The sequence below is a fragment of the Prinia subflava genome, chromosome 1, assembly GCF_021018805.1.
Source record: "Prinia subflava isolate CZ2003 ecotype Zambia chromosome 1, Cam_Psub_1.2, whole genome shotgun sequence".
Lineage (NCBI taxonomy): Eukaryota > Metazoa > Chordata > Aves > Passeriformes > Cisticolidae > Prinia > Prinia subflava.
Window position 1 is genome coordinate 107,859,554 of NC_086247.1, and position 25,826 is coordinate 107,885,379.

Consider the following 25,826-nt stretch of genomic DNA (forward strand, 5'->3'; position numbering starts at 1 on the left):
AATAACTACTCTAAGGTTTTTTTTTAATACAATGACCTAATTCTAAATACCTTTCACATTTGAAAGTCAAAATGAAACAAAGAATAATTATTCCCATATAAGGGTAGATATTTTCAAAACAACACAAGCTCTGACTGTACAAGCATGAATTCAAAAGACAAGAAAGTCAACAGGTCATTTTAAAGATTGTGCTTAGGAGTAACTTAATGTAACTTCAAAACTTTTCAAGCTAAAGTTTTAAGAAAAAAAAGGCAAAAAAATTCTAAAACATCCAAAATTGACAGGTATTCTTCATAAGCAAAATGTTTTGTTGCATAACAAGGTTCTCGTACAAGTTTTAGCTCCAGTTAAAGCCAAACAAAACATCATTAGGGCATCTCTCCACAACAAAAAGAGCATTCATAAAAACTCATCTGAAAACACCACTTAGATCAGATTAGACAAATTGAGGAAGAAAACAAAATTAAGAAAAAAGAACGGTGAAAAAATAAAAAATATTCACAGTAAATTTATCATTCATACCATGACAGCTATTACAAAATTTTAAAAGGACAGTTACAGTTCCTTTTTTTCTCCTTAGATCTTCCAGACAACATGTTGAAACTAAGAAGTTGAAGTTGATTCATTTCAAATGGATTTGTTCTTTCCCTCGAGCTTTTCTTTCCTTTGGTTATGATAGACAAACAAAATTGTCAAATACCTATAAGGATGGACTGTGGTAAAAATCAGTGGAATTTAACCACATTGATATGCTTAAATAACACATTGCTGGATTTGGAAAATTAAAAACCTGATATAAGTCTACCATGATAACGGATGAAGTTACATGTAATTACAAAACAAAGAAATCTTTGTTGTGTAGAATCAAACTCATTCTTGCAGATAAATAATTTTTATTTTCTAGGAATTTCAACTGTGAGATTTTTCATGTTTTTTTGTTTCATATTAAAAGACCACTACTATTTCTTCAATGCACTTTAAGAACATGCTACCTATCATCAAGGAAAAAAGTTAATTTGTTCTTTCTATTTGTTGAAGACTTTTCCTTAGCTTCCTGTAAAATCACATGCTTTCAATTCCCTGCACAAACCAGGATGTTAAAAAACAGTTATGAAAACATAAACTTTGAAGGATCTCTGTAGAATTTATGTGCCCTTACATGAATAAAATCAATGCAAGTTATTAGCAATGTATATAAATTCCAGAATTTATCATCATTAGATATGTCACTCTGTTCTTTTGAATAGTTAAACCAACAGAAAAGGTGCTTTTAAAAAAAGTAATTTTTTGCTAATTTCATGACTTAAAAAGTAATTTGTATTAATAAACAGAATTTGGCAATAGTTTTACTCTCTCAGAAGCCTAACTACATCAGATTGTTGGAATTCTTCAAGTTTTCTTGCCTTTGGGTAGTCCATGCACTGTCAGTTTTTATTCTGAACCCTTGCACTAGTGAGAATTATCTGCAACTTGATGTAAACATATTTAACCTTCCAACAGCACTATGAAAATACAAAGAAAAGACCCTTCATCCAAGGACTTTACCATCTAGGATTTATTTATTTATTTTTCTTAAATACTAAATTTACTACAGAAATGTAACTGTGGATAAAGTACAAAAATAAAATATTTTAAAGTGCTAAAAAGATATGTAAAAATATAGAACAAGAAATAAGTATACCTTGTGTTTTTGTGGCCTCCCTGATGATTTTCTGAAGCTCTTTCATTTCAGCGCTCATTTCTTCATAGTTTATTTCCCTAGAATCAACCTTAGGAGCCTGGAAGAGTGAAGGATCAGTTCCAAGATATGAACATTGAAGATGGCCATCATCACTCAGAGTGACTATAACACCCTGCAAGTCTCTGCACAAAAAAAAAAAAAAAAAAAAAAAAAAAAAAAAAAAAAAAAAAAAAAAAGCTTACTAAGACATTGGGAAGAATCACAGAAGCAATAACATTAAATATTAATGATAATATTTATTCCTTAATTCAGATATCTTCGTTAATATTACTCCCACTTGGTGCAATCATACCTAAGAGTGGATTTGTGTAGATGACTAAAGGGCCCTCAGAATCTGTCAATCTGTACAATCAGGAGAAGAAATGGAAAGGATCAGAACAAACAAGCTAAATAGACCAGACAGTTGTAACCTAGTTATTCATCTAAGTCTTTTGAAGTTGCAATATTTAGGTTAATATGCAGGAAAAGGAATTTGCTAAATGTAATAGAAGGGAAGGGGAAGACGAAAGAAAGGTTAGAAGAAATCATGAACAGGTGGAAGATGCTCACAAAACAGACAGCTTTAGGGCTTTGATGGTATCAATAGCTCCCCTACCCAATACTTTGGTTGTTATTGCAGCTACTGTACTGGCTTTAAACCCTGGCTGGCTGTTTCCTGCAGTATCCATCTGAAAGGAAACCACATGGATTCAGAGCATTCCCCTTACGTTCCTCTGAATCAGTACAAATGAGTGCTTTATTAGCTACACTATAGTCTCTTTCTCTCAAGGAAGAAGTACTTCATTGCTCCTACAAAAATCTCACTCGTTTTGTTTATCTGATCCATACAATGCAAATGCAAGACTTAGGAAAGTGTCTAATAAACTATGAGACAATAGGGACTACTGCCAGCATTTTGCTTAATTTGAAGCTTATTCCTAACAGAAGAGAAACTGAACAGTAAAGACCAGCACAGAAGTTAACAGCAAATGCTAGGACCATAAACTTTCACTTTATGTTTTTAAATGCCCACTTTTAATTAAATTAAAAAACTGTATTCATTTTCATAGCCACAAAGTTACACATTCATGCCAGCAATTTGCTCTTACTCCATCCTTAGAATACCTTAATAGCAGATACTGCCTTTTCATCAAACACAACTGCCATAAAAAGCAAAGATAGATCAAATTTAATTCTTAGATATAAAAAGTGATTTGGACAAGAACGCCTAATTCACTATCACACTAATTAAACCCTTGTAAAATACTGAATTTATATAAGCAGTAAAGCTATAACTCATACAGAATTAACAAAAATTCTTTTAACTTACACACACTGTTACCTTTCAAATGCCTCCTTTAGTGCAATAAAAAGGCAGGTATCTATGAAAAAGAAACAAAATTCTCTCTGGTTTCCTACATAGTCTTGTAGCATGGCTCCAGAACACACAGATAAGAAACCTCAATCCAAAATTTGCCGTGGTAATAGAAAGTACAAAAGCCAACAGATGTCACAGATTAATTTTGACCACTGATGGTCCAACTGTACTGTCCAAAATGTCTTTTTATAGTACACTAAGGCCACAATACCAGTGGTGGTTTTACAGTTGCAATCAAATAATATGGAAAAACTATACTGTAACTGAGATCATCTGAATTCCGTATAGTTACAACTGCACGCAGGAATGAAGACCCTACTAGGCACTGTACAAATAAGTAGTTGCTGTAGGTAAGTTTAAGCTTTCTCTTTCTATAGTAAGCAGTTGTTACTGAGTGAAAGAAATAAACCTCCTTGTTGAATTATGAATGTACGGAAACTGCTTGTGAGGGTTTTTTGGACACTGGGTACCTCCAGTCAGCCCTTCACTGAAGCTGGAACATGCAAATCTGAACTGCCTTCTGGAACAGAACACACATAAAAGGGCTCAAACACAAAGTTGCCTTATCTACCATATAAGCTCATCTTAAACAGAAACAGTCTTCTTTTTGGGATTACTGCTTACTTCCACAGAAAAGCTTCCATCTACCACTGCAATTCGTAACATGTAATTTTTCAGCATTCCCTACTGAAAAGGTAACAGGAAGCTGTCTTCGCAAGGCTTTGCAAGATATCAAGACTCTCCCATCAAATACGTGAAGAAAAGAAAGTGAAACACTTAATACTGATTTTCAACTTACATATCCAGTACTTGTGCTAGCAGCTACCCTGTGAACGTCATGACCATTTTGTGACTTGTGAGCTTGGGGCTTGCAGCCTAAAGGGACTTTCTGACAAACTATCAACTATTAGCAGGAACTGAATGAATCCTGGTTTCTCTCATAACTTGAATATTTATTGTTGACTATTGCTGGTTTCCTTGCTCAAGACTGGGGCTGTCGTTTTAATTACATGCAGACTCAGACCTGCCCATCCTAATTTTCTTACATCCAAAAAGCTCTGTACATCACAACCTTGTGGTACTTTTACAGAATTCTGGATGGCACATGAAACAAATAATTGGGCTAACCCTAAGTTCTCCCATATGAGCTATGCTAGGAGACAGACTATTATGAATACTTACAACAGAACACAATCTTAATAAGGCATGCAAATAACACCTAATGTACAGGATTTTGTCAATGCCTGCCAAATATTTGCAAGGAGCTTTGCTATATTGGTCAAGGGTGCAGCCAAGTCTTTAAAAACGGGACATTGTTGACGAACATGCTAGTATGCTACCAAATACACTGACCCACTCTTTGCTATCAAATTATAGCAAATAGTGACTTTTTTTTTTTCTTTAAAAGGATGGGAGGGCACAACAAGAGAAACAGCATCGGGAGATTTTTTTCTACAACTTCAGAAACAAGACAATTTCTAGAATTGTTCAGCAATGGCTTTGGACAATCTTAAATATTTTTTTCCCAAAGGAATGCATGTTAATCTACTAAGGAAAGATCCATGAAGAAATCTGAATGTAAATCAAAAGGCCATGAAGAAATATAGCTACAAAGTCAGCAATAAATCTTAGATGACATACTACTAAGGTATAATACATTCAAAAGCGGTTTGTAAGTACAGCCCTTCCTGTACACCTCTAAGCTGGCAGTTATCTGCAGCTAATCACTATCAAATAAGATCCATTTAAATCAATGAGGTGATTTACCTATGTAAATTGTGCTTGGCTTAACCTCTGACTCAGCATTACACAACGCACATTCAGAAACTCTACCTTAAAATGAACCCATTTCAACAAGCTTTTCTGATAGTCATGACATCCTTGAGATCTACACTATCTCAGAGACAAAAGCATTAGCTTAAGAAAGCAACATTACAAATTATACTTTTCCTTTGCTTCAGCCAGTGTTCTGCTGGGTCCCAAGAAGATTGTCCCACATGAAACATACATAAGTATAAAAAAGCCTTTCTCTAATCTTTCATTGTTAAAAGTGGTCCATGAATTTGCACATCAATACAAACAATAAGAAAAATATGGGTAAGCAGTTCTAATATATTTTTTATAATACATTCATTTCTCTATTGGACTGTTTGTCAGCCAGTCAAAATTGCATTATTTTCTCAATCTTTTTTTAACAGTGGTTAAGGACAGCAGGGGGAGGGGAAGCATATTTAACAGTTTTATAGTAGTTTCCCCACAGCTACTGCTCTCACACAATATCCCTGCAAATACCATTACTTCATTTGGTGCATTTTGCATACAATCTGGAATTTCAATTACTTGTTAAATTTCTTTTATTGTAAGGTATTTTGTTTTTTACAATGCATCACACAATAGTCAGAGTAATAGTAAATCTAAGGGGACATTTTAACAGTGAGGAACTCAAAGTATAAAACAAATTATTCTGATATCTAAAATAACTTTACAGTACAAAGCAGCTCCTACATACATATGGTAATAATTTGAGAAACTATCTTTTATTGGATTCTGGGTAATAACAATGGCATATGCTTTTTGTAAGTCTTCTCTTACTAAACAAATTGCTTACAACATAGTTCTTGAAGAAATTAAAATGCTTTGCATGTTTCCAGTTGTACAATACCAAACTGATCATTCAAACAACTGATTTAGAAGTTGAATCTGTAATTCTGAGTTTTACTAGAATGACACATGCTAAGCTTTGAACACTCTTAGGACAAGGTCTGGTTATTGATACCATTTGCAGCTTTAATTATTTATATTTATAATAGCACATAAAATTTCTAGTTCAATTTTAGAAATAGTCTTAATTGTTATCACTCAAACCAACCATTTTAGAAAACAAGATTCTCTTTAATACCACTTTCTGTTCCTTATTGATGATGTATTATTTAAAAACTCCTAAATTAGGAAACTAATTCCTGGAATTGTGCTCAAGCATTTTGAATCCATTTCTCTCCTCATTTTATCACCCTCTGAGGTAATTACAGGCAAGAGCATACCTCAATAGCACTTTTTAGTTTAGTGCTTTTGAAAACCTAAATTATTCTAAGTTCACCACCATTTCAGTGTCATTTTAAGCTGTAACTGCATGAAGTATTTGATAAAACACTGAAGGAAGATCAGACTAGGAGTAACTAACTATAAGAATTTTCTAACATGAACTAATGGGAATAAAAGTAAAAGCTCATCTTACTCTTATTAAGCACATACTCCATAATCTCAAGTATCCCCACAGCTGAATATTCAAAGTATATCCAGTGGGACTCAATGCAAGCTATTACTGATACCTAACTGTCCTGCACATCTGTGGAGCACTCTGAGGCTTTCCTCAGTAAAAAGTCTTGGTTCAACTTACATTAGAATTAATGCTCGTATGTATAAGCCTTCCCAATTCTGCTGTTACACATGAAAATAGACAACCAAATTTGTCTCAAAAGTTAAAATTCTTTTTAAACTGTTTATATTATATATTTAATATGCTTTGCACACTCTGCAGAGGGCATGCAAAGAAATAATGTAAATAGAGTGCTCAAACATAATTGTGTAACAATATGTAATTATATTAAATAGCATAAAGTGGCTGCTTTACAGAAAAACATTCTTCATCTTTCCCATTTGCATGGTACCTTATGATGGCTGAACTTAACAGAATACCAGATACTAATCTAGTTTAAAAATTATGAAATACATGCAAGAAGAAGAGGGAAGTGAAACATGATTTCATCTTGATAACCAATGGAAAAGCAGATTAAAAAACAGAGCTTATGACTAGAACAACAGGTTAACACTTATCCCCTCTTACACACTGAAATGCAGGGAGCCAGAACTGAGCAAAACCTGAATGTGGCCATTTTAAATGGCTGAAGAATTCTCCACCTTTCAAGTCCTATAAGGGTACTTTTACTCCCTACTTGTGAGTGAAGACATCTCCACAAGTAACTTTACATGGTGACACCACACAGCAAAACAACAAACTAGCCAGCCCCAGGACAAACTCTCACCAGGCTTTAGCTTTTGTAGTTTTCCCTGTGTAGTATTCTCTTTGAAAGAGACTCTTTGCCTAAAACCTCGTCCGGCAACCAAATAAAAAGAAGTATTTTCCGGGAGAGGGGAAAGGGGAAGAACTTGACTGTTTTTATTTTTACTGCCAAGTTAACACCAAGCACTACTCACAGAAGTTTGGGCTGGGGGTCCTTTCTGCCAGAGCACTACTGCCACCTGCGGGGCAGCAGAGCCTTCACACAGGTGAGCCCTGAGAGCTGCCACATCACATTACGTGGAGCAGCTGCGGGGTTTTTTTACCAGGGTTACTACAACAGCTTAACAGTCATTTCCTTGGCGCAAGGGACTTTTACCTGACTAATATTTAACACTGTATGCCCCGGGACAGGCATCCCTGAACAAGACAACCTTCTGGTCCCTCCAGGCACGAAACACACACACTGCACACTAACACAGGCAGGCTAGGTATGAAATTTAAGCTCATGCTACAGGTTGCATATAAAATGCAAAATTTTATCTGAAGGATTAACCAACTTTCTTGTTTTAAATATAAAATCAAAACTTTCAGAAGTAACAAAAGTTTTATTTAAAAATGACAGCAGATAGCCATCCAAAATGCAGTTTAAAGTAAAATTTCTTGCCAAGTAGAATAAAAACATAATATTCAGAGTGATGACATAGGCCTCCAGAAGTAAATGTTCTTGCTTTAAGCAAAAAAATATAAAGACCACTGAAGTACAATGTATTAAAGGAAAAAGTCATTATTTACACATTGCATTTCTTAGTATCACAGTTCCATATCTAAGACCGTGGCATTAGCAGAATTGAAAACGAATATGAGGACTGACAAGCAAATCTGATGACTTTAGTAAGAGTGCAGCCTATATGGCAGAGCTCTCAATAACAAGAAACCAGAAATTGCATAGTGATTTCTCAGTGACAGCACCACCGTTAGCAACAAGAAATAAATTACGACCGTGACACATTTAAAACATCTCCATGCTTCATTCTCTCAGAGTATTTTTCTGCATTTGCACTTCCTTCATGTGAAATCTACAATCTCTTTCAAGCCCAAGCTCCCCCACTAGCAGACAGGTATGTAACAGCTTTCAGAGGCTGCACTAACAGCTATGCCACGTGAATTTAGGACATGGAGACCTTCAAAAATTTATCCTTCCTCTAAGCTTTCTCTGCTCCCACTTCAATACAGGGTTAGAGTCCACATCACTTCAGGCAAGCTGGAGAGACCCCTAGGATCTCTGCTTCCAACATCAGAGACGCAAGGAGCTTCACTGCTAAAATCTACACTCTAGTAAGTTTATCATTTTAGATGAAGTTTATTCCTAACGATTGGCTTCCTATAAGATAATACTGGGAGATGCACAAGGAAAATCAGACAATGCACAGATCATAAAGATGTTAACAAGAACAACTACAATATGCCTTTAAAACAGATTTATTCTGAAAGTTTGAAGAATTACATGAATTTAAAACATACAACTCAAATTAGTTTACATCTCTTTCTCCTCATAGTTGCCTGCAAGTTTCAAAATTCACCAGCATTTCAGTAAGGAAAAGGTGTGCACACTTTCTACTATTACTTTTAATAGTATTTATAATTGTGCCCTCACATTCTCTGGTGAAGAACAAAGCTGCTTTTTCAAAGCACTTTTTCTAGCACTTTGCACTGCTTGCTGCCTCTCAGTTCTACAGCTTGACATAAATGTCCCATGTCCTTGTCTTTGTCCAAAAATGTCTTTCAGCTTAACAGCATAGTAATCAAGACAAAAAAAATCAACAGATTGAAACTTTTCCTAAAAAGCTCCAAGACTGAGCTTGAACCTGATACAAGTTATGGTCCACTCTGTCACAACCTGCACAGTCAAATAGTGGGTTAGCCATTAAAAAAACCCCTATGATATTTGTTTAAATACAAGGATCTTATTTAAAATACTACAGGAAAGACATTTGCCTTCTTGTTCTTGAGAACTACCACTTTTAAGGTTTTCTCTAGAACCATAAAGGTAGGAATATTTTAATTATTATTCTAAAGTTGAAACCCTTACAAAATCATATAACTGGAAAAATAGGTTTTTTGAAAAAGCAAGTAAATTACATGCAATAAAATTAGGAGAAGTGGCAATATGGGCATGTGCTTAGCATCATAGAGTGAACAACATTTGAAGCTAGCTTACTAGAAAAGCCAGTCCTGAATCACAGTATATGCTGGACATAATATGCGGCACATCTAGATCTTTCAGGATCAGAATCCTACTAAAGTAAAAGAAATACAATCACATTCATATTTTGTGGCTAGGATACACGTATTAAATTTATCTCTTCAAAAGACCTTTGAAAAGGGTCATTTTTTCTACTGCCATCTCTCCAAATTCCAGTAGCAAATCAGCAATGATAAAAACAGATGTAATCTTTTTTTTCTTTTTTCCTTTACAAATATTTCTTTAAAATGCAATTATGTTTAAGTAGAAATATTCTAGAAATCTCTGCATTTAACTTCTCAGATCAGGCAACATTCTTACAGAATATTCAAATAAAAATTTTTATATATATATATATATATATATATATACATGTATGTAAATGAACAGTTCATACCATATGTCGTAACTGGCATTGCCTCTATTACAGTACTACTATACAGAAAGGGAAAATCTTTCAACAAACTATAAAGTTTGATTCGTGCCGTTTTCTTTCCATAAAACTGTGTAGTAAGCGCTAAGTTTTGCTGGGTTTATATGTAAGTTTTGCCATTTTTATACAGTGATTCTTTAACAGTTGTGGTAGCTGTGGTGATGTCAGTTATAATAAGGAATAACAGATGGGCTGGAATGAAGAACAAAGTGTTTTCAAGCATCTGGATAGCTAAAAAACTCAATGAGGGGAGTTTTATTTTTACTCCACCCACTATTACCATATATTTGGTTGCACTTTTCCACCTTATTTACTTAATTCAACTACAATATTTCTCCATGTTTTTTCCAGTTCAATTCAATTCCTCTTACCTTTCTACTGTTTGGAGCTACCTATAAAGCATGTCCATCTGACCACCTGACATACTACAATTCTATGCTGGAAAAAAGTTTTAATTTCAAGTTCATATCTGAACCAGGCTAATACTTTCTCACTTAAAAATTGATTGCCGATTTTAATATTCTTTTAAAATCAAACACTTATTAACATGATTACATAGAAAATTAATTTTCTGTCCCTTCATTAGTCCCTGCTTCTTTATTATTTATGCAAGGGGAAAGACTCATACAAGAACAACATTACAAATTTTAGATTTAATGCTTCACTTTATTTTGTCTTATAAGTAGTAAGAAAATTGGACACTACTACTGCAATTTCAATCAATAATTTTTCAGTGATTCAGTAAGCTGCAGTATTTCCTGCATCTCAGCCTACACAATGCAACCCTAAAGTAACAAACTTTAGTCTCTAATTCAGCAAAATCAAATACAGAACTGCATGTGTCAAAAAATTAACACCAATAGCTTATGGGTAGCTGGTTTTAAGAGATGGCTGATGAATATATTAATATCTGACACAGTCACAACGGGCTCATGGTTCATGTGCCAATGTTGGGAGTTCTGGCATGACCCCAACACTCAAGACTGCAGTGATCATACTTGGAGAAGCAGTACTAGCGATTCACAGACAGAAATCACTTCTTGCTTACAAACTGAGCAAAACAGAATCAGTGGTGATTCTCTGGGACCCTAGACATATTTATGGGATCATTGTTCCAAATAAACCTAGGCAGATCTGAAGTTCATAAAGAGCTGAAGTGTGGATAAAGCTTGCTAAGTAACCCTGCTTGTCATCTCGAACATATAAAGTCTACTTTATTTCCTGACTTTTCAACAGTTTCATCTGTTTAAAAAAGAAAATATATTTTTCCCCATCTCAAATAATGAAAATCTATTTATTATCTTAACTCAAGCTAAAAGGTTGAGTGCTAGAAATTTAATATTTTAAGAAACTCAGAAATTCTAATTATTTGGAGGTGATAAACTACTTCCACAAAAAAAAAAAAAAACCTTTCCAGACTTCTTTATATTTCCTCTTCAGAAAACATGGTGTTCCACCACCAAGTAAAATGATATTTATCTGTCAAAGAAATAAAAAGTGAAAGCAAATATTCTAGCTACTTTTATCAGTTTGTCCATACTTGCCAACCCCAGGTAATAACAGCAACTTCACATTTTACAAGGCACATGCATCATTATGTGGTTTCTTCTCTTCAAGAATTTTTCCCCCATGAAGAACAGTCCTGCTCACAGATAAAGAGGCACATACAAATGATCACAAAACAAAATTGGTTACTGTATTCTAATTCCCAGATGTAGCTCCTAAAAACAAGAGGCACTACACATGCAAAGCATCCAATTACCTATACACAAGTACTACAGAATCACATATGCTGAGCTGGAAGGGACCCACAAGAGTCCAACCTCTGGCCCTGCACAGGATAACAGTGTGCACAACTGACTATATAACGCCACAGGTTCTGAAGTAATGGGTCACAAATGTGTGAAATTAAATCACAATGCCATATTCAGAACAGGTGACTTACCCCAAACACAAACTCAGAAATCTCTGCCTCACTACAGCGGCTCTAAGTTTTTTGGGGGGGTATTACTAACCAAATTCTAATGTGGCTGAAGGGGAAAGTAGCCTTCATTCAAACATGTTTGCTGATAAACTGGTGCCTAAAGAGTCCCCAGTAGAACAGAGATGGAAGAAATCTCTTTCCCACAACACATCCCCTAAACTTTAAGGTCTGCTTCCTGTTAGAACTGTGCTGGTAAATTCTACATTAAATCAACTTTTTTTGCCATGTGGATACCACCAGACTTAAATTCTTGGTGGACAGTCAAAAGCACAAATAACCAAAATAAGAGACATCATGAAACACTGATTTGAAGAAAAGAGGTATTTGAGCAAGTTTGCAGTCTGTTTCATCTAACAAAAAAAAAAAAAAAAATCAGGCTACCTTTTTGCATCCACAGGCTTATCAGATATAACTGTACACAAACAAAACCAAGAAATAAAGTGTAGAGTAGTGAACCTTAAAAATGTTCAGAAGAAAAACAAAGTCCCCAATTTAAAGGTTTCATGCCTTCCTATGGTAAAACATAGGGTCATAACTTGCTAGTAATCAAAACAGAAATCCCTTTCCTGAGACTACATCCAAACTCTATATATGTGTATATATAATACTCTATGTGTTTTAACCCAACCCACACTGGCATTTCAGATGTTTGTGACAGTAATATCCCAGAGGCTGGCAACACAAGCTATTTTGCTTCAGACTGAATGCACCTTAACATAATGCTCTAATTTCAGGACAACTAGGACAGAGTAATTAATACTCAGTGCAATCAATCAGCCATTAAAAGATATACTCTTTGAAACAGCTCTGCCAACTGTCAAATAAATAGAAATGTACTTGTCGAGGTCTTATAATCAACTCCAAGGACGTTTTTATGGTCAAGCACATGGAGATAGAATAATTCAGATACAGAAAACAAATATGACTTGTGATAGGCTCATAAAAAGTGAGAAGAGAAAGAAAGACAAATCTTAACACATCTCAAGAGGCATCAACCAGGGACAAGTTCATGGCATTTATAACCCTTAAGTGTGAGAGATACTGCTCATGAAACTTCCTTTGCAAAGGAGATGCGGAGGTTCAAAGAAGGTCTTAGAAAAGAGGTCTCTTGAGAAACAGAAGAATGGAAATGCAAGGGTAGGAAAAAAGGGAATGGACTTTAAAGTCAATTCTTTGAAGATACTTACATAATTATGATGAATACCAAGCAAATACTGCTGCTTACAAGTACTATTTCAATACTGAAATTTTGAGCAGAGTAGGAATTCTTGTAACTCCTTTTTGTAAGTTTCCTAGATTTCAGCTGTTTCAACTGTGGCATATGCACAGTTTCTCTTCAAATCACTGTAGAAAGGTTTGGAAGGGGCTGTTTGTAGATTTGGTGGGAGGATGTTTGAGGGTTTTTAATCAACTCAGGCAGAAAACCTAAACCCTTTTCTTCGAGAGTTTCAGATTCAGTGAGAATGTGCTTGCACAGCCATAATTTGAAGGATAACAACCCAGGGCAAGGAAAAATATAACTGTACAAGCATTCTTGGAAAAATATAACTGTACAAGCATTCTTATCCATTCCTCTGCTTATCTCCAGGGAAGATAAATTGATACTGAGACAGAGATATAAGCAGTTCAAAATAATTGAAATTGTTAGTGTAAGTGGTTACACTTCTGAAGCAATCCAGGCAGTGTGAAATATGTAGGAGTCCCCTCCACATTAAAAATGTCAGAAACAGTAACTAATATACATTAACAGAATCAGAATATAAACTTCCAAAAAAATAAGGGACAAGCTTCTATAACAATTACTAGAACTGAACTTCCAGTTCAGTGACTTGTTATAGAGATATTAAGGGAAAACCCAGAACAAGATAAACACTCAAAATTTTGCCTGCAGTTCAAGTTCCCGATCACAAGCTTTTATGGCAAATTTTCAACATCTTGATAAAGAGCATTCAGGTTTCAACAAAAGGCAAAAAAAGTGTAATTTAACAGCTTAAAAATGCATAACTTTTAGAGTGCAGAAACACCTAAAAATGTTTTAAGTAACCACTTTGCCTTGATTACATTTTTTGTTCCGTGTTTCTGAAAATGTGATGGAAATCAAGCAGTTTGTACTGGAATTTAATCTCAAAAGTTGTAGTATATTATCAATATTATCATCTTTATCTATATACTGGTATCGCAATAGAGAAATACCGTATTACACATAATTTTAAGAGGAGAAATCAATTCATAAATAATAAGGAGGCGCATACACTGGAGTCACAAGCTGCTTTTATGAGGCAATCACTTACTGCCCCAAGGGGTTTACATAAAATAGCTTCTAATTGTGTTTTTCTTATTCAGCAAGCTAGAGTCACACTCTAGAAGTAATGGACATTATGCCTAAAGGAGAAAATACAAATGAATGTGTGTGAACTGTAGAAATAACTGTTTCAGAATGCTCCATTTACTTTGTAAGTATTATTGCAATAACAGTGAAAAAAGAAATTAATTGGCATACATCATATTTAAGGCACTTCAATCTTTCAGCAGTGCAGGCTTAACAACTTTATGCTTATTAAAGTCCTTAATATTATTTATGTTACAGTAGTGCTGTGCTCAGAGGCTCCAACTAAGACTCAAGTCTCTCCTGAGTACAAGAATAGCATTATTACATTGACCCACAAAGAATTTCCTTTCAAAATATTTTTTAAAACACCAAAACAAACACATATGCCCTGTTTAGGCCAAATTACTATCTCTACAGGCTTTACTACAGTTTTGCTGTTTAGCTCATCTTTTTTTTTTTTTTAATTTTTAAGTACAAGCATAATGCATATTTTCCAGTAGAAAGGTAAGAGCATAGCTGAGAAACCCACAGCCTTGGACCTCTCCCTGCCTTTCAGGCCATTGAGTGTAAGCACACAGATGTTCCTTTATTTATGAGTCCCTGGTTAAAAAGATTGCTGTCTCCCTACCTGCTAATGAACACAACCCCAAGTCAAACCCTGACATTTGTAAGTCTGTGGGAATTCTGAATCTAACTGACAAACTGAGCTGGGACAGATTTCAGGCTCTCACACTTCTCCCTAATATCAAACTGCTGAGTGTTGAAGTTCACAGGGAACAGGCAGAATCTGCATAAACGTTTCAGACACGTTATTGAAACAGATGGTTCAATATAATGGGTTTCCAAACAAGAAATTGTACATACAAATGTTAGTACAATCTGCTATTGTAAACATCAAATTTTTTTCAAGTTTTTGTAATACAAATATTTTTCCATACTTCAAAAGCTGTACTGTCACATTCTGTGTAATTAACTTCTGGGTTACACTAAGTGGCCCACTGAGACTGTTCATTACATTTCACTTGTTAAGACCTGTGGGATGAAAGCCAGCCCAACTCTCTCCAGAGTCTAAAAAAATAAATTATGAATAATTTTTTTTAAAAAAAATTAGGTATCTATTAGTAAAAAACAAAACACAAACATCCCTCAGATTACTCTGCACAACTCAGTAAAGCTAGTTAGATGTTCTATTTCCATTTGTTTGGAGGTGAAATGCCTGAGTTATGATCAAATGTTTAGCAATCCAGTGTATGTTGGCCCAGCAGCAACCAGCCTGCTGAGGATCAGAAGATCTACATGACAAGGACACTCCTACTAGGCATTCCCTATGGTCATAGGCACTGGGCAACCAGCACCCAGCCCAGCTCTGGAGGCACACAGTACAGGCATCAATTGGACTGTATAAAAACACTGGCTGAACACTTCTGTCATTTGCTTATTTCAGTGACAGCTGCAGGACAAGTTATAAACATGTCCTACCTTCTCTTTGGCCAATCCACCACCCAATCAGTTCTTCTGTAATCTGTTTTATGCTTCTTTTACCAAAAAACTGCTAAGTCGGTTGCAGTGCAGCCCTCAGCAATTTAAACAGTTCCTTAATTTCCATAATTTAGCACTGGATTTTAATAATCTGTTCCAATAAAACATCTCTGGAATGCATATGCTCTTAAACGCTTGATGAAGAACAGATTTTCAGGGATATTCCCTATTTTCCTGTCTCAGGGAAGGACATTGCCAGATTGCACAACCACACTTTTCATTCTTTTCAAAAGGAAGCTACTGGGCTGGAGCTATGAGCCTTCAGGTTCAAACTTCACTTAAAAAAACAGAAAGCCTAAAGCACAAGAGAGCAATTCTAGTATCATTCTAGTACACTCATTAATGAAATGAACATTTTACAAAACAAAGGAAAGAAACTTAGAATTTTCCTTTTAAAAGTTAGCTTATTTGTTACATACCTCAGAACGGTTTGTTAGGATCTAGAAGCAAATTACACAACCAGAAATTAATCTAAGTAAAAAGTAAACTTTAACAAGTTACTTACTGAAAATTTGCTACTTTCACTGATACAGGAATGCAGGGAAGTTGAGTGGCCCATTTCAGTGTAACATCTTGATAAATATTCAACATTTTACTGTGGTTTGCAATTAAAGTGTTTATTGTTCCTTCTTGTACTGTTCAAAGATAAAAAAACAATTTTAGGATGGAAGATTTTTCAAAAGTCAGTACTTTTCGTTGAGACGTATATAAATCTTATATAAGTTGTATTCTCTTTTATTTTTAAGTCATTAGTTGTTATAGATTATTATAATGCATTGAAAGTTAGGAAAGTTACATTGACACTAACCAAGGACATATGTGATTAATTATGGATACCAATTTCAATTGCATATTATACAATACTTGCCACAACTTTCTAATGTTCTGGCCAGCCATGTTTGTTAATTTAAAACATGACAAACAAAGACTCATAATGGCCATTCTGGCTGTCAGGATAGATAAGACAAAATGCATATCGATTAATATCTGCTACTTACACTATTCATTAATTCTTTAACTTGTGATTAAAATTAAAAGTGTATGCATTTATAGGGTTTATTGATAGCATAATTCAAATCAGAAAGTATAATACGTGAAGATTGCTAAGATCAAACTTCTAAAGATTAAAATGATATTTTAAGTTCAAAAGGAGACATATAGTCAAAATTTTTTCAGGTAGTTTTTGAAACATTAAAAGAGAATAGGTATTAACAGTCTATAATTCTAACCAAATTGTTTCCACGAATGTAATAACAATAAACTTTGTTATTTTAAGAATTTTTAAATATCAGAAGGTCATAAATCAAAAGGTCCTCAAACACTAGTTTACTCTTCAAAAGACTGTCATTCTTCTGTTTGTTGCTTTGATAGCCTAGGCACCAGACAAGTACCTCAATTCGGTGATAAGAAAATACTTAGATTCTAAAAATTATGACACTTCACAAAAAGTAACATTTGAAGCTAAACCTGCCTCATTCAAAAAGAGAACTCCAAAGTCTATGATTCTACAGATCATAGATTCACAGAATCATAGAATGGCTTGGGTTAGAATGGACCTTCAAGATCATCTAGTCCCAACCCCCACTAACATGGGCAGGGACACCTCCCATTAGACCGGGTCACACAAGGCCTTATCCAACCTGGCTTTCAAAACTGCCAGCATTGGGGCAACCTGTTCCAGTGTCACACCACCCTCAGAGTAAAGAATTTCTTCCTAATATCTAAACTAGATGCCATGACCAGCGATACCTTCCACTAGACCAGCACAATGCCCCATCCAACCTGCTTATTCAGAAAAACATATTTATTCAGTGGAAAAAAAAAAAACAAAATTAAAAATTTTAAATTAAAAAAAGAAGAGGTAACCAAGCTAAAGTTAAATCTTCCTTTTACAAACCTGAACAGTAAGGAATGAAGCAACTCGGACTGTAATCAAGTTTTTTCATGAATCGTATTTGCCCATTATCCTTTAGGCAAAAGAAGTTTCTCTCACCAAGCACAAAAACTGAAGAAACTCCCTGATTAAATGAGACAACGCATATATCCCGTGCTTGCTCTCCGATGTTTAAAACCCAATCCACCTTCAAAAGAAAAAGCATGCTCCAGAAATCAAATGACAACTGCATATTAAAGACAAAACTTTGAGAAGGCTCAGAACTAAACAAATTACGTATCATTAGCACAGATAGAAAAGCAAAATCAACGTCTTTTTCTGTATAAGAATTATCCTCTTATTCTGAGGGTAGTCGGTAACTTTCTTTAATGTGATCAAGCAACAAAAACTTCTTTTTAAAACAGTCATGAATCGTTCACTATGCAGTTAAGTACATTTAGAATTTAAAATACACATTCCATTCAAAATGGAAATGGTTTATACCTTTAACTAATGAACCCAAGAATAGATACCTAGAATAATTTTTAGCCGCTTCTGTACCTGTCCTTGATTATTAAGGACAAGGATAGCGAGAAAAAGGTGACAATTTAATTTACCAATATATGTAAATGGAAAACTAAACAAATGTTTTAGGTGTGTAAGCCGGTATTTATGCTTTCAGTCACTCATGTACACCCTTTAATCTGGAGGGTTAAACTCCATCCATACATTGATATAATAATCCAACTACATACATTGATATAATAAACAACTACTTAGAAATCCTGCCTCACCTGTCTTCAAACAATACTACTGCTGATTGACACATTTCATTGGTTTCAGCTCCTCTGAGAAATTTCAGCTAAACATACATGCAAAAAATGCTTTTGACTTCTGCCACACTGATTAAACAGAAATTTAGAATTTTGAAGTAAAAATATATCTAAGTTCAACTGTCAGCACTTCCTATATGAACAGCATGAATCATTTTGCTTAAAGAGCATAGAATGCATCAGCAAATATCCTGATATATCTGACATATGAAACTGGTAGCGCCATCTTAAAAGTTAAAGGGAAAACCCCAGCTTATTACATTTGTTTCCATGCATGCTTCACATTTTATATTTTAAAAAAAACTGTTTCATTTGCAGTATATCTGATCAAGTCCTCAGGTTTTTTTATTTATAAATTGCTTTCTCCTACTTCTATATGTAGGATTCAGCCTACGTGTATTTGAAAAATTCTACAATTAGCCAATAGAAGGAAGACACTCTCCCAATATTTTACTGTCATACCTGAAATAAGATGAAGCTAGCATTTTAAATATGCAATTTATTTAGCAGACAAGCAACTTCTCCTGCAGGACCACAAAGGATTAAATTCTCTTCCTCTTAAAAGGAGGCAGCTCAAATATTAAACAAATTAGTGACACGGACCTCCATTAGACTACTGAATCCACAGGTTTTTGACAAAAAGAATTCAGGACACTATTTAAGGAAACATTTCACTGTGAATTTTTCTCTAAGTACAAAAAATTTGCCAAGGAGAATGAGATTAATTTTCTACAACATAAAATCACATCAGACTTCATTTAAAAACATGAGAAATAGTTCAGGTGTACCTAATTACCTATTTTACTACAGTGTAGGTTCTGTATTATAAAGATTGCCTTGGAAATAGTTATTTCCACTACAGCTGTTTTTCTTTTCTCATTAGAACAAGAAAAGAAAAAACAAGAACAAGAGCAAGTCTTAAGGCCCAGCCTTAAACAACTGAGGCCCAAAGAAACCTTAACAGAAATCTACTGGAGTCTTTTCATTGCCTTTAGCAGGAATTGGATCAGATCCTTTGTCAGCAGACAATGTTTCCATTTGTTACTTAGCATCAGTCATTTCAATACGTGCGCAGTGTTCATACAGGGTATGTAAAATAAATGAGTTTTACCACAAGTCTTTTTCCAGAACTGAGTTTTCGCTGCTCTGCGTCTTGTCTTTCTTCAGCATCTGTCGCAAATGCCAGCACTTGGTATCTGTTACAGGCAGTTTAAAAATATTTTTTTTTAAAAATTATACCTTTGCAGTTAATACCTCTACATTAAGTAAAAAATAAAATATAATTATCATGAGTATACATACACAGTAAAATCACAGTCTAAAAGAATGGTCAGAAAGCCTACTGCAACATGGCTACTGTCAGCAAAGATGTTAAGACTAGCATCAGTGTAGGATAGCAGCTTAGTGTAAAGGTAGAGATTAAAACAAGCATTTCTATTCAGATTTTATGTGGCATTAAAATAAATTCAACAGTCTAAAATTAAGTAGATAGAAGTACAGAGCACAAAGATAGAAGAAATAAATGATCAAATTGTGAAATTGGAATTCTAACCAAAAATTACTTTTTTTGCTCTTATTAAGCTTTTAAAAAACTTCCTAAACCACTCAGAAATACAACATGCTCTATCTAATAGTGCAATTTGCAAGCACCTCCATTAAGTAAACTAAGTGGCTCTAATCTAAGAGACCACAGTAAACTGGAATCAGTAGGTGGCACAATTAGCAAAAGTTGGAAGGTTTGTGGTGGTTTTATTATTTTAACTGCCAACAAGCCTTACTAAGAAAAATTGGCAATGAAGGAGTTTGAACAAAATATATTAACTGCCATAAAAGCTCTGCATGTCTACTGTCCTCTTTACACCTATGCAATCCTCAGTATTCAAACTGTGTCCTCATTGATTCCTCTGTAAATGTTCCCTGAATTTCTGCTAGTATTGTAACTCACTGGTCTACCCCATTTCCTGTGTATGCACATAGATAATCTGTGGAACATTGAAGGTTTCTACATAAGTGAAATAAACAATAGAGTAAGACCCAACTTAAACTTATCCAAAAAGACAGGTATTTAATTCTTGAAGTCATGGAGTGCCATCAGCTCCTAAGCTTAAACCAACACAATTCTGAATGTTCCAATTCAATCTAAAATAGCAGTACATATTTTTCTTCATTGTCAAAGTTGGAGATTTAAAATGAGACAATATATTCCTCACATTTCATGCATGTATTGTGGTGCAGCAAAAGGACAAGGTGTAATGGCCATACGTTAAATCACAAGAAGGTCCACCCCAACGTGAGGAAAAACTTCTGTACATTGAGGGAGGCAGAGCAGCTGAACAGGCTGACTGGGCAGTCATGAAGCCTCCCTCCCTGGAGACAGTCACGGCCTATCTGGATATTCCTGTGTCACCAGCTCAAGGTGACCCTGTCTTGGCACAGGGCCTGAACTAGATCTCCAGAAGACCCTTGCAGCTGTAACTATCCAGTGATTTTCTGCTTGCTACTGAAGGATTTTAGTTTCTAAAATTTTTTACTTACAAAAGTCAGCTGTGTACTTGGAGTAAGAAATCTAATTGTTTAATGTGAATGCTATGACCTAGATATAGTACTGGGCTATGACTTATAATAATACTGGAAGAGCTGCATTTGGTACAACTAGGATGTCTTTAACAGTCCTCTGTATTATAAGAGGAAGTGCAGATTCACAGAATCACTGAATAAGTTGAGTTGGAAGGGAGCCAGAAGGATCCTGACCTAACAAAATTTTCTCTTCACCATATTTTACTGATAGTCTTGGAAAGTACCTTCACATTTCATTAAGTAATCAAAGACATAATACAGAGATTCCAAGTCAAGCTCACATCAAACAGCAATACATGCTGATATTTAAGTACCAGCTACCTGCATATAGTCTTTCATGAAAAAAATTCAAGCCACAGATGACCAACACAAACTTTTAATTCAGCTATCACATCAAGCATACAAGAGGCATTTTGCTTTTGGATCTTGAAAGAATTCAGGATCAACACAATAAAAATTGCTTTCAAATGAAGCCATTGTTCTGTAAGAGCTATAAGAAGATGGATAATTTGAAGTTTGGTAACGTATTCTGCTAAAAAAACTAGATAGAACTGTTGCATTTTTATTCAATACCATAAAGATAATATAATCTCTCCTTAGCATGTCTGTTTCCTTCACTTTAAAAGGATTACTTAACTCTGTTCTAATGTCCTACTATTTCAGACGCACCAGAGATTAGTTCCATTAGTCTCTTAACATTTGACACTAAAGACCAATAATCAAGTGAAAAATTCCTTTAAAAATATATCCCTACAGTAAGGATGGCACACTTTTGAATTAGTAACAGACTAATGAACAATTGTAAGTCATTTTTTGTAAAGGTCAAGAATCTAAACATAATTTAAACATATGAGTTGTTAATTTTAAAGGAAAATGTTTTTTACTCCTTGATAACATTAATAATTATATTATAATTTTATTCTAATATTGTATTAGAATTTGAATTCTAAATTCTTAGGAAAATTATAAAATTTCTATTAAATTACTTTTACTTGCAACACATATATCTTGTCTAGTTTTAAGAAAACAATACATGATATCTATAATCTGATTAATCTTAAGCAGTAAATAAAAAGAATATTGCTTGAAAACTACAAGTGACAGAACAGGGTAGAGTGACAAAGCATCATGTACGACTAACATTCTCTGGGTTAGATTCCCACAGCATTATTTATAAAAAGGGGCATTCTTATTTTCTTTAATATGTATGATTACCTCTGAAAAAAATCCTTAACCCTTGCCCATTCCTTCAGCCTCATGAGATTCCTGTGAATGGCAGCCCTTTTTTTATTAGCCACTTCCAAAAATTTGACATTGTCCTTGCAGTTCAGGACATGTGTTGTGTCCTTCTATCCAGGATGAAGATGTTAAAGAAATACTGGCTCCAATACCATCATCACTCATCTTTGGCTGCTGGTTAGAACTGTGAACAACTTCTGCTCTGTAAGCCTGACAGCTCTGCCACTTTTTCATCCATCTTAGAGGATGTGGATTTTTGTCAACACAGGTAGTAGCTCTGCCCCAAACACCACTACACCCCAACTTATGCTAGGGATAGACAGTCAGTAACACTAACATTAGTCCTCTGTGAGAACAAGGGTCTGCAACAGGGAAACATCTTGTCTGAGAAAGGCTTCACAACAGACATCCACCACAATGTCCCACTGCTCAAGCATCCATCTGATTCTAAACAGATGGATACTTGATAAACTCTCAACATGGTGGTTGCATTAGAGAGCCCCATGGATTCAATCTGCTCCTTGACAGTAAATACAAATGCCCCCTTGTCCGTCTTTCAAAATTTTTCACATGCTCTTACTTATTTCTATTAGATTTGTATCTGCTTGGCCTTATGATATACAGTCCCTGTGCTTGGAGGCAGTGGAAATATCTTGCACAGTCTTTACTTTTCATATTGTTCTATTTTTCTAAATGTTGAGCCCATAAACTTAATATGGTCACAAACTAAAATAGCTCACAACAGTTTCATCCATGTTCCAATGCTGAAAGCACAGACTAGACTGAACTGAAGCAAGGAAAAAAAAACCTGGCACTTGGGAGCAACATAGCCTTGATAAAGTAGTAGACTTACTACCTTTATAAAAATAAAATAGGACCATAAAGTCCTCAGGACTCACAGCACACTTTCTTCTATGACTGTACTGAGACAGTAATCACTCAGCAACTTAACATCTTTCCTGCAACTGCTTGCTTTTGGCTACTCCAGTAAATACATTAAAAATGAAACAAGATTACTTTCAATGTGTTTACCTAGTAAATGACACCACTGAAGTACACTATAATTACTGAACATAAACATACTTGTAACTCTCAACCTGCTGACAAGAAGACACTGTAATGAAAGAGTCTGTGCGAGAGCTGTAAGCCAAGGGGCCAGGCAGAAGAAAACCAGGTAAAAACCGGCCAAAAGCGTAACTTTCTTGTTCAAACAACATGAGCATCCCGTCCATGGACTGTATGCAGATCAAATCTCGACCTAAGGGAAGCAACAGAAAGAAATACAAAGGAAACAAAGCAATGTTATTTGTGTAGTTTTAATACTAAAACTGTGAGTCAAATTAAATTCAATTAAAATTATACTCATAAGTAATCCTAACAAAAGTAAGTTTTCATTTTGGGAGTATTAACTATGAGGAAAAACACTAAACATTCCAACCTCGATAAAAGCTTACTTTCTAAAATAAGTAAACTAGACTGTGGGGGGAATAACATTCAGCATATATTAAAAAAAAAAGCAGCAAGATATTTTATTTCAAAACAAAATTCCTAAGGATATAACTATTATAATTTCAGTTTAAAGAAATGTTTCAATATTCCCAAAACACCAAATTATTCTGGTTCCTAAATGCTTCCATACCTTACAAGTAGTCATAACAGCTGTGGTTTAAAATAATCAATTCTATTCTTTCAAGTCTACTTAAGCAACAAAGTCTGACAAATATGTATTGTTGTGAAAATAATACAATGGTAATGTCTTCCATGTTTTACATTGACATTTTCCATCTTCAAGAAAAGAAAAAATAAACAAAGTCCAACTTTGTATTACCAACAAGTCTAAAAAAAAAATCAAATAAAAAAATCAGCTTGGAGTAAATTACCTCAAGCCTCATGCATTATTCAGCAGCCATAAGACATGACATAAGACATGGTTTGTCATGCCTCAAGTACACCAATCTAACTTCGAAGTCTTATTGGGAAGAATTTGAGACCAGAAACTGATTATGCAGGGTAATAATTCATACAAACAATATTTTTTAGGCATTCAAAGAGCTATGCCATTAAGACTAACACTTCCTGAAGCTGATAGATGCATTCTCCTGAATTTATAGATAAGCTCTTATCTTGCAAACACTACACGAAATATTCAAATGTCTATTGTCTATTTAAATGTAATTCAAAATGTCTATTCACCTCAATTAAAATACTCTATTTTGTCTCAGGAATAATTCTGTATGCATGAATGACCCAAATAAATTATCTGTTCACTAAGTTCTACCCTCAGTCCCTGAATAAGTTTTCTCACACAGGAAAGTGAAGCAAAACAGAAATAGACTAAAACTTCATTCTTACAGTTCCATAAAGGTACGAAAAGTCAAACAAATAATCAATATCTGAAAAGCAACAAATGTACAGTGCAAAACATTGTTTATCTCCACTGTGACTCTTCATAGAAACTTTAGCTACTTGAGAATAAATAGCAGTGTAAAAGGCCAGAAAGTACAAGTATGTCACATTACTTGTCCTTGTGGTTGAAACACACAATAAAAATTCAGCTTAGGGTGAAAACAAGGTGGGGGGGAGGTGCGGGGAGGGGAAAAGGAAGATAAAGCAGCAGTGTCTTTCCCTCCTCCTTCATCTATTTCAGATTTTACCATTTTCTAAAAATGAAGACCTACCATCCTTTTTTACCAGATTCTGCATATAATTCATAACATGTATCATAAACCCTGTTGCAAATAACAATTATGCAATAAGAAAGGCATTTGAAAGTACAATTCATCTTGTTCGTTTGGTTGAGGCAAAGCTGAATCTTTCAGTCTCTAGTGAAAAGGCAAAAGCAAGACAGACTCTTCTCTGTGGCATGCATTTACAGGACTAAAGTAAACAGTAACAAACTCTATCAAATTGAAATGAAATTAAATTCTATCTGAACATAGGTTGGAAGATTTTTGTTGGGGTTTTTTTGTTGTTGTTTTGGTTTGGTTTTTTACTCTGAAGGTCATCAAACACTACAGCCCATTTTCCAGAAAGGTAAAGTCTTCTCCCATAGACATACAGAAAATACAACAGAACACAATCCTGAGCAACTTTTAGCCAAACCTGCTCAGGAAGTGGGATTGGACTTGATGTCAAGAGAAGAATCATTCAAAGTAGACATTCAAAGAAGTCATTCATTCTCTCTTTTATCTCTGAACTACTCCAAGGCATCTACAGTAAATTTCTGTTCCTGTAAGCCATGAAATGCCACAGGATTTGGTCCTATCACATGCCCCTGATCAGAAAAGACTAGAAACCAGCAGGGAAAATTGAGAAGTTTTGTACTCAAATGCTACCGATATTAATGATACCCAGCTTCCACTTCCCAACAGCTGCTGACATTATTGTCACACTGTTGATGCAGTCTAGAAAGAGTATGAGTGATTCAGCTATATAAAATAATGATTTACCAGTAAAAGTTCCCATAGAAACTAGTACAAACACTGATATCCAGTAAAAGGTGCTAGCTGACTGGTTGCCGCCACACTCTCTCAGATATGGTTATTTTGAGGTATAGTTACTGGCTACTACAGAAAACTAGTAGCATTTTTATTTGATGTGCAAGAAAACAGTGCTTCATAACCCAGGTGTCTGTGTGACCACAGCCATTCTACCTCTG

General features: G+C 34.8%; 1 protein-coding gene across 8 annotated transcripts in view; it reads right to left on the reverse strand.

The window, feature by feature from the left end:
* BBS9 (Bardet-Biedl syndrome 9) overlaps positions 1-25,826 on the reverse strand; it is a 282,244-nt gene that overhangs the window by 230,592 nt on the left and 25,826 nt on the right. For all 8 annotated transcript variants that reach the window (XM_063406699.1, XM_063406751.1, XM_063406725.1 and 5 more), the window contains exons 6-10: positions 23,252-23,426; positions 19,464-19,548; positions 17,544-17,727; positions 16,152-16,281; positions 1,682-1,863 (exon numbers count right to left, since the gene is read on the reverse strand). In XM_063406699.1, the coding sequence (XP_063262769.1) occupies positions 1,682-1,863; positions 16,152-16,281; positions 17,544-17,727; positions 19,464-19,548; positions 23,252-23,426 (756 nt within the window). The remainder of the gene's footprint in view (positions 1-1,681; positions 1,864-16,151; positions 16,282-17,543; positions 17,728-19,463; positions 19,549-23,251; positions 23,427-25,826) is intronic.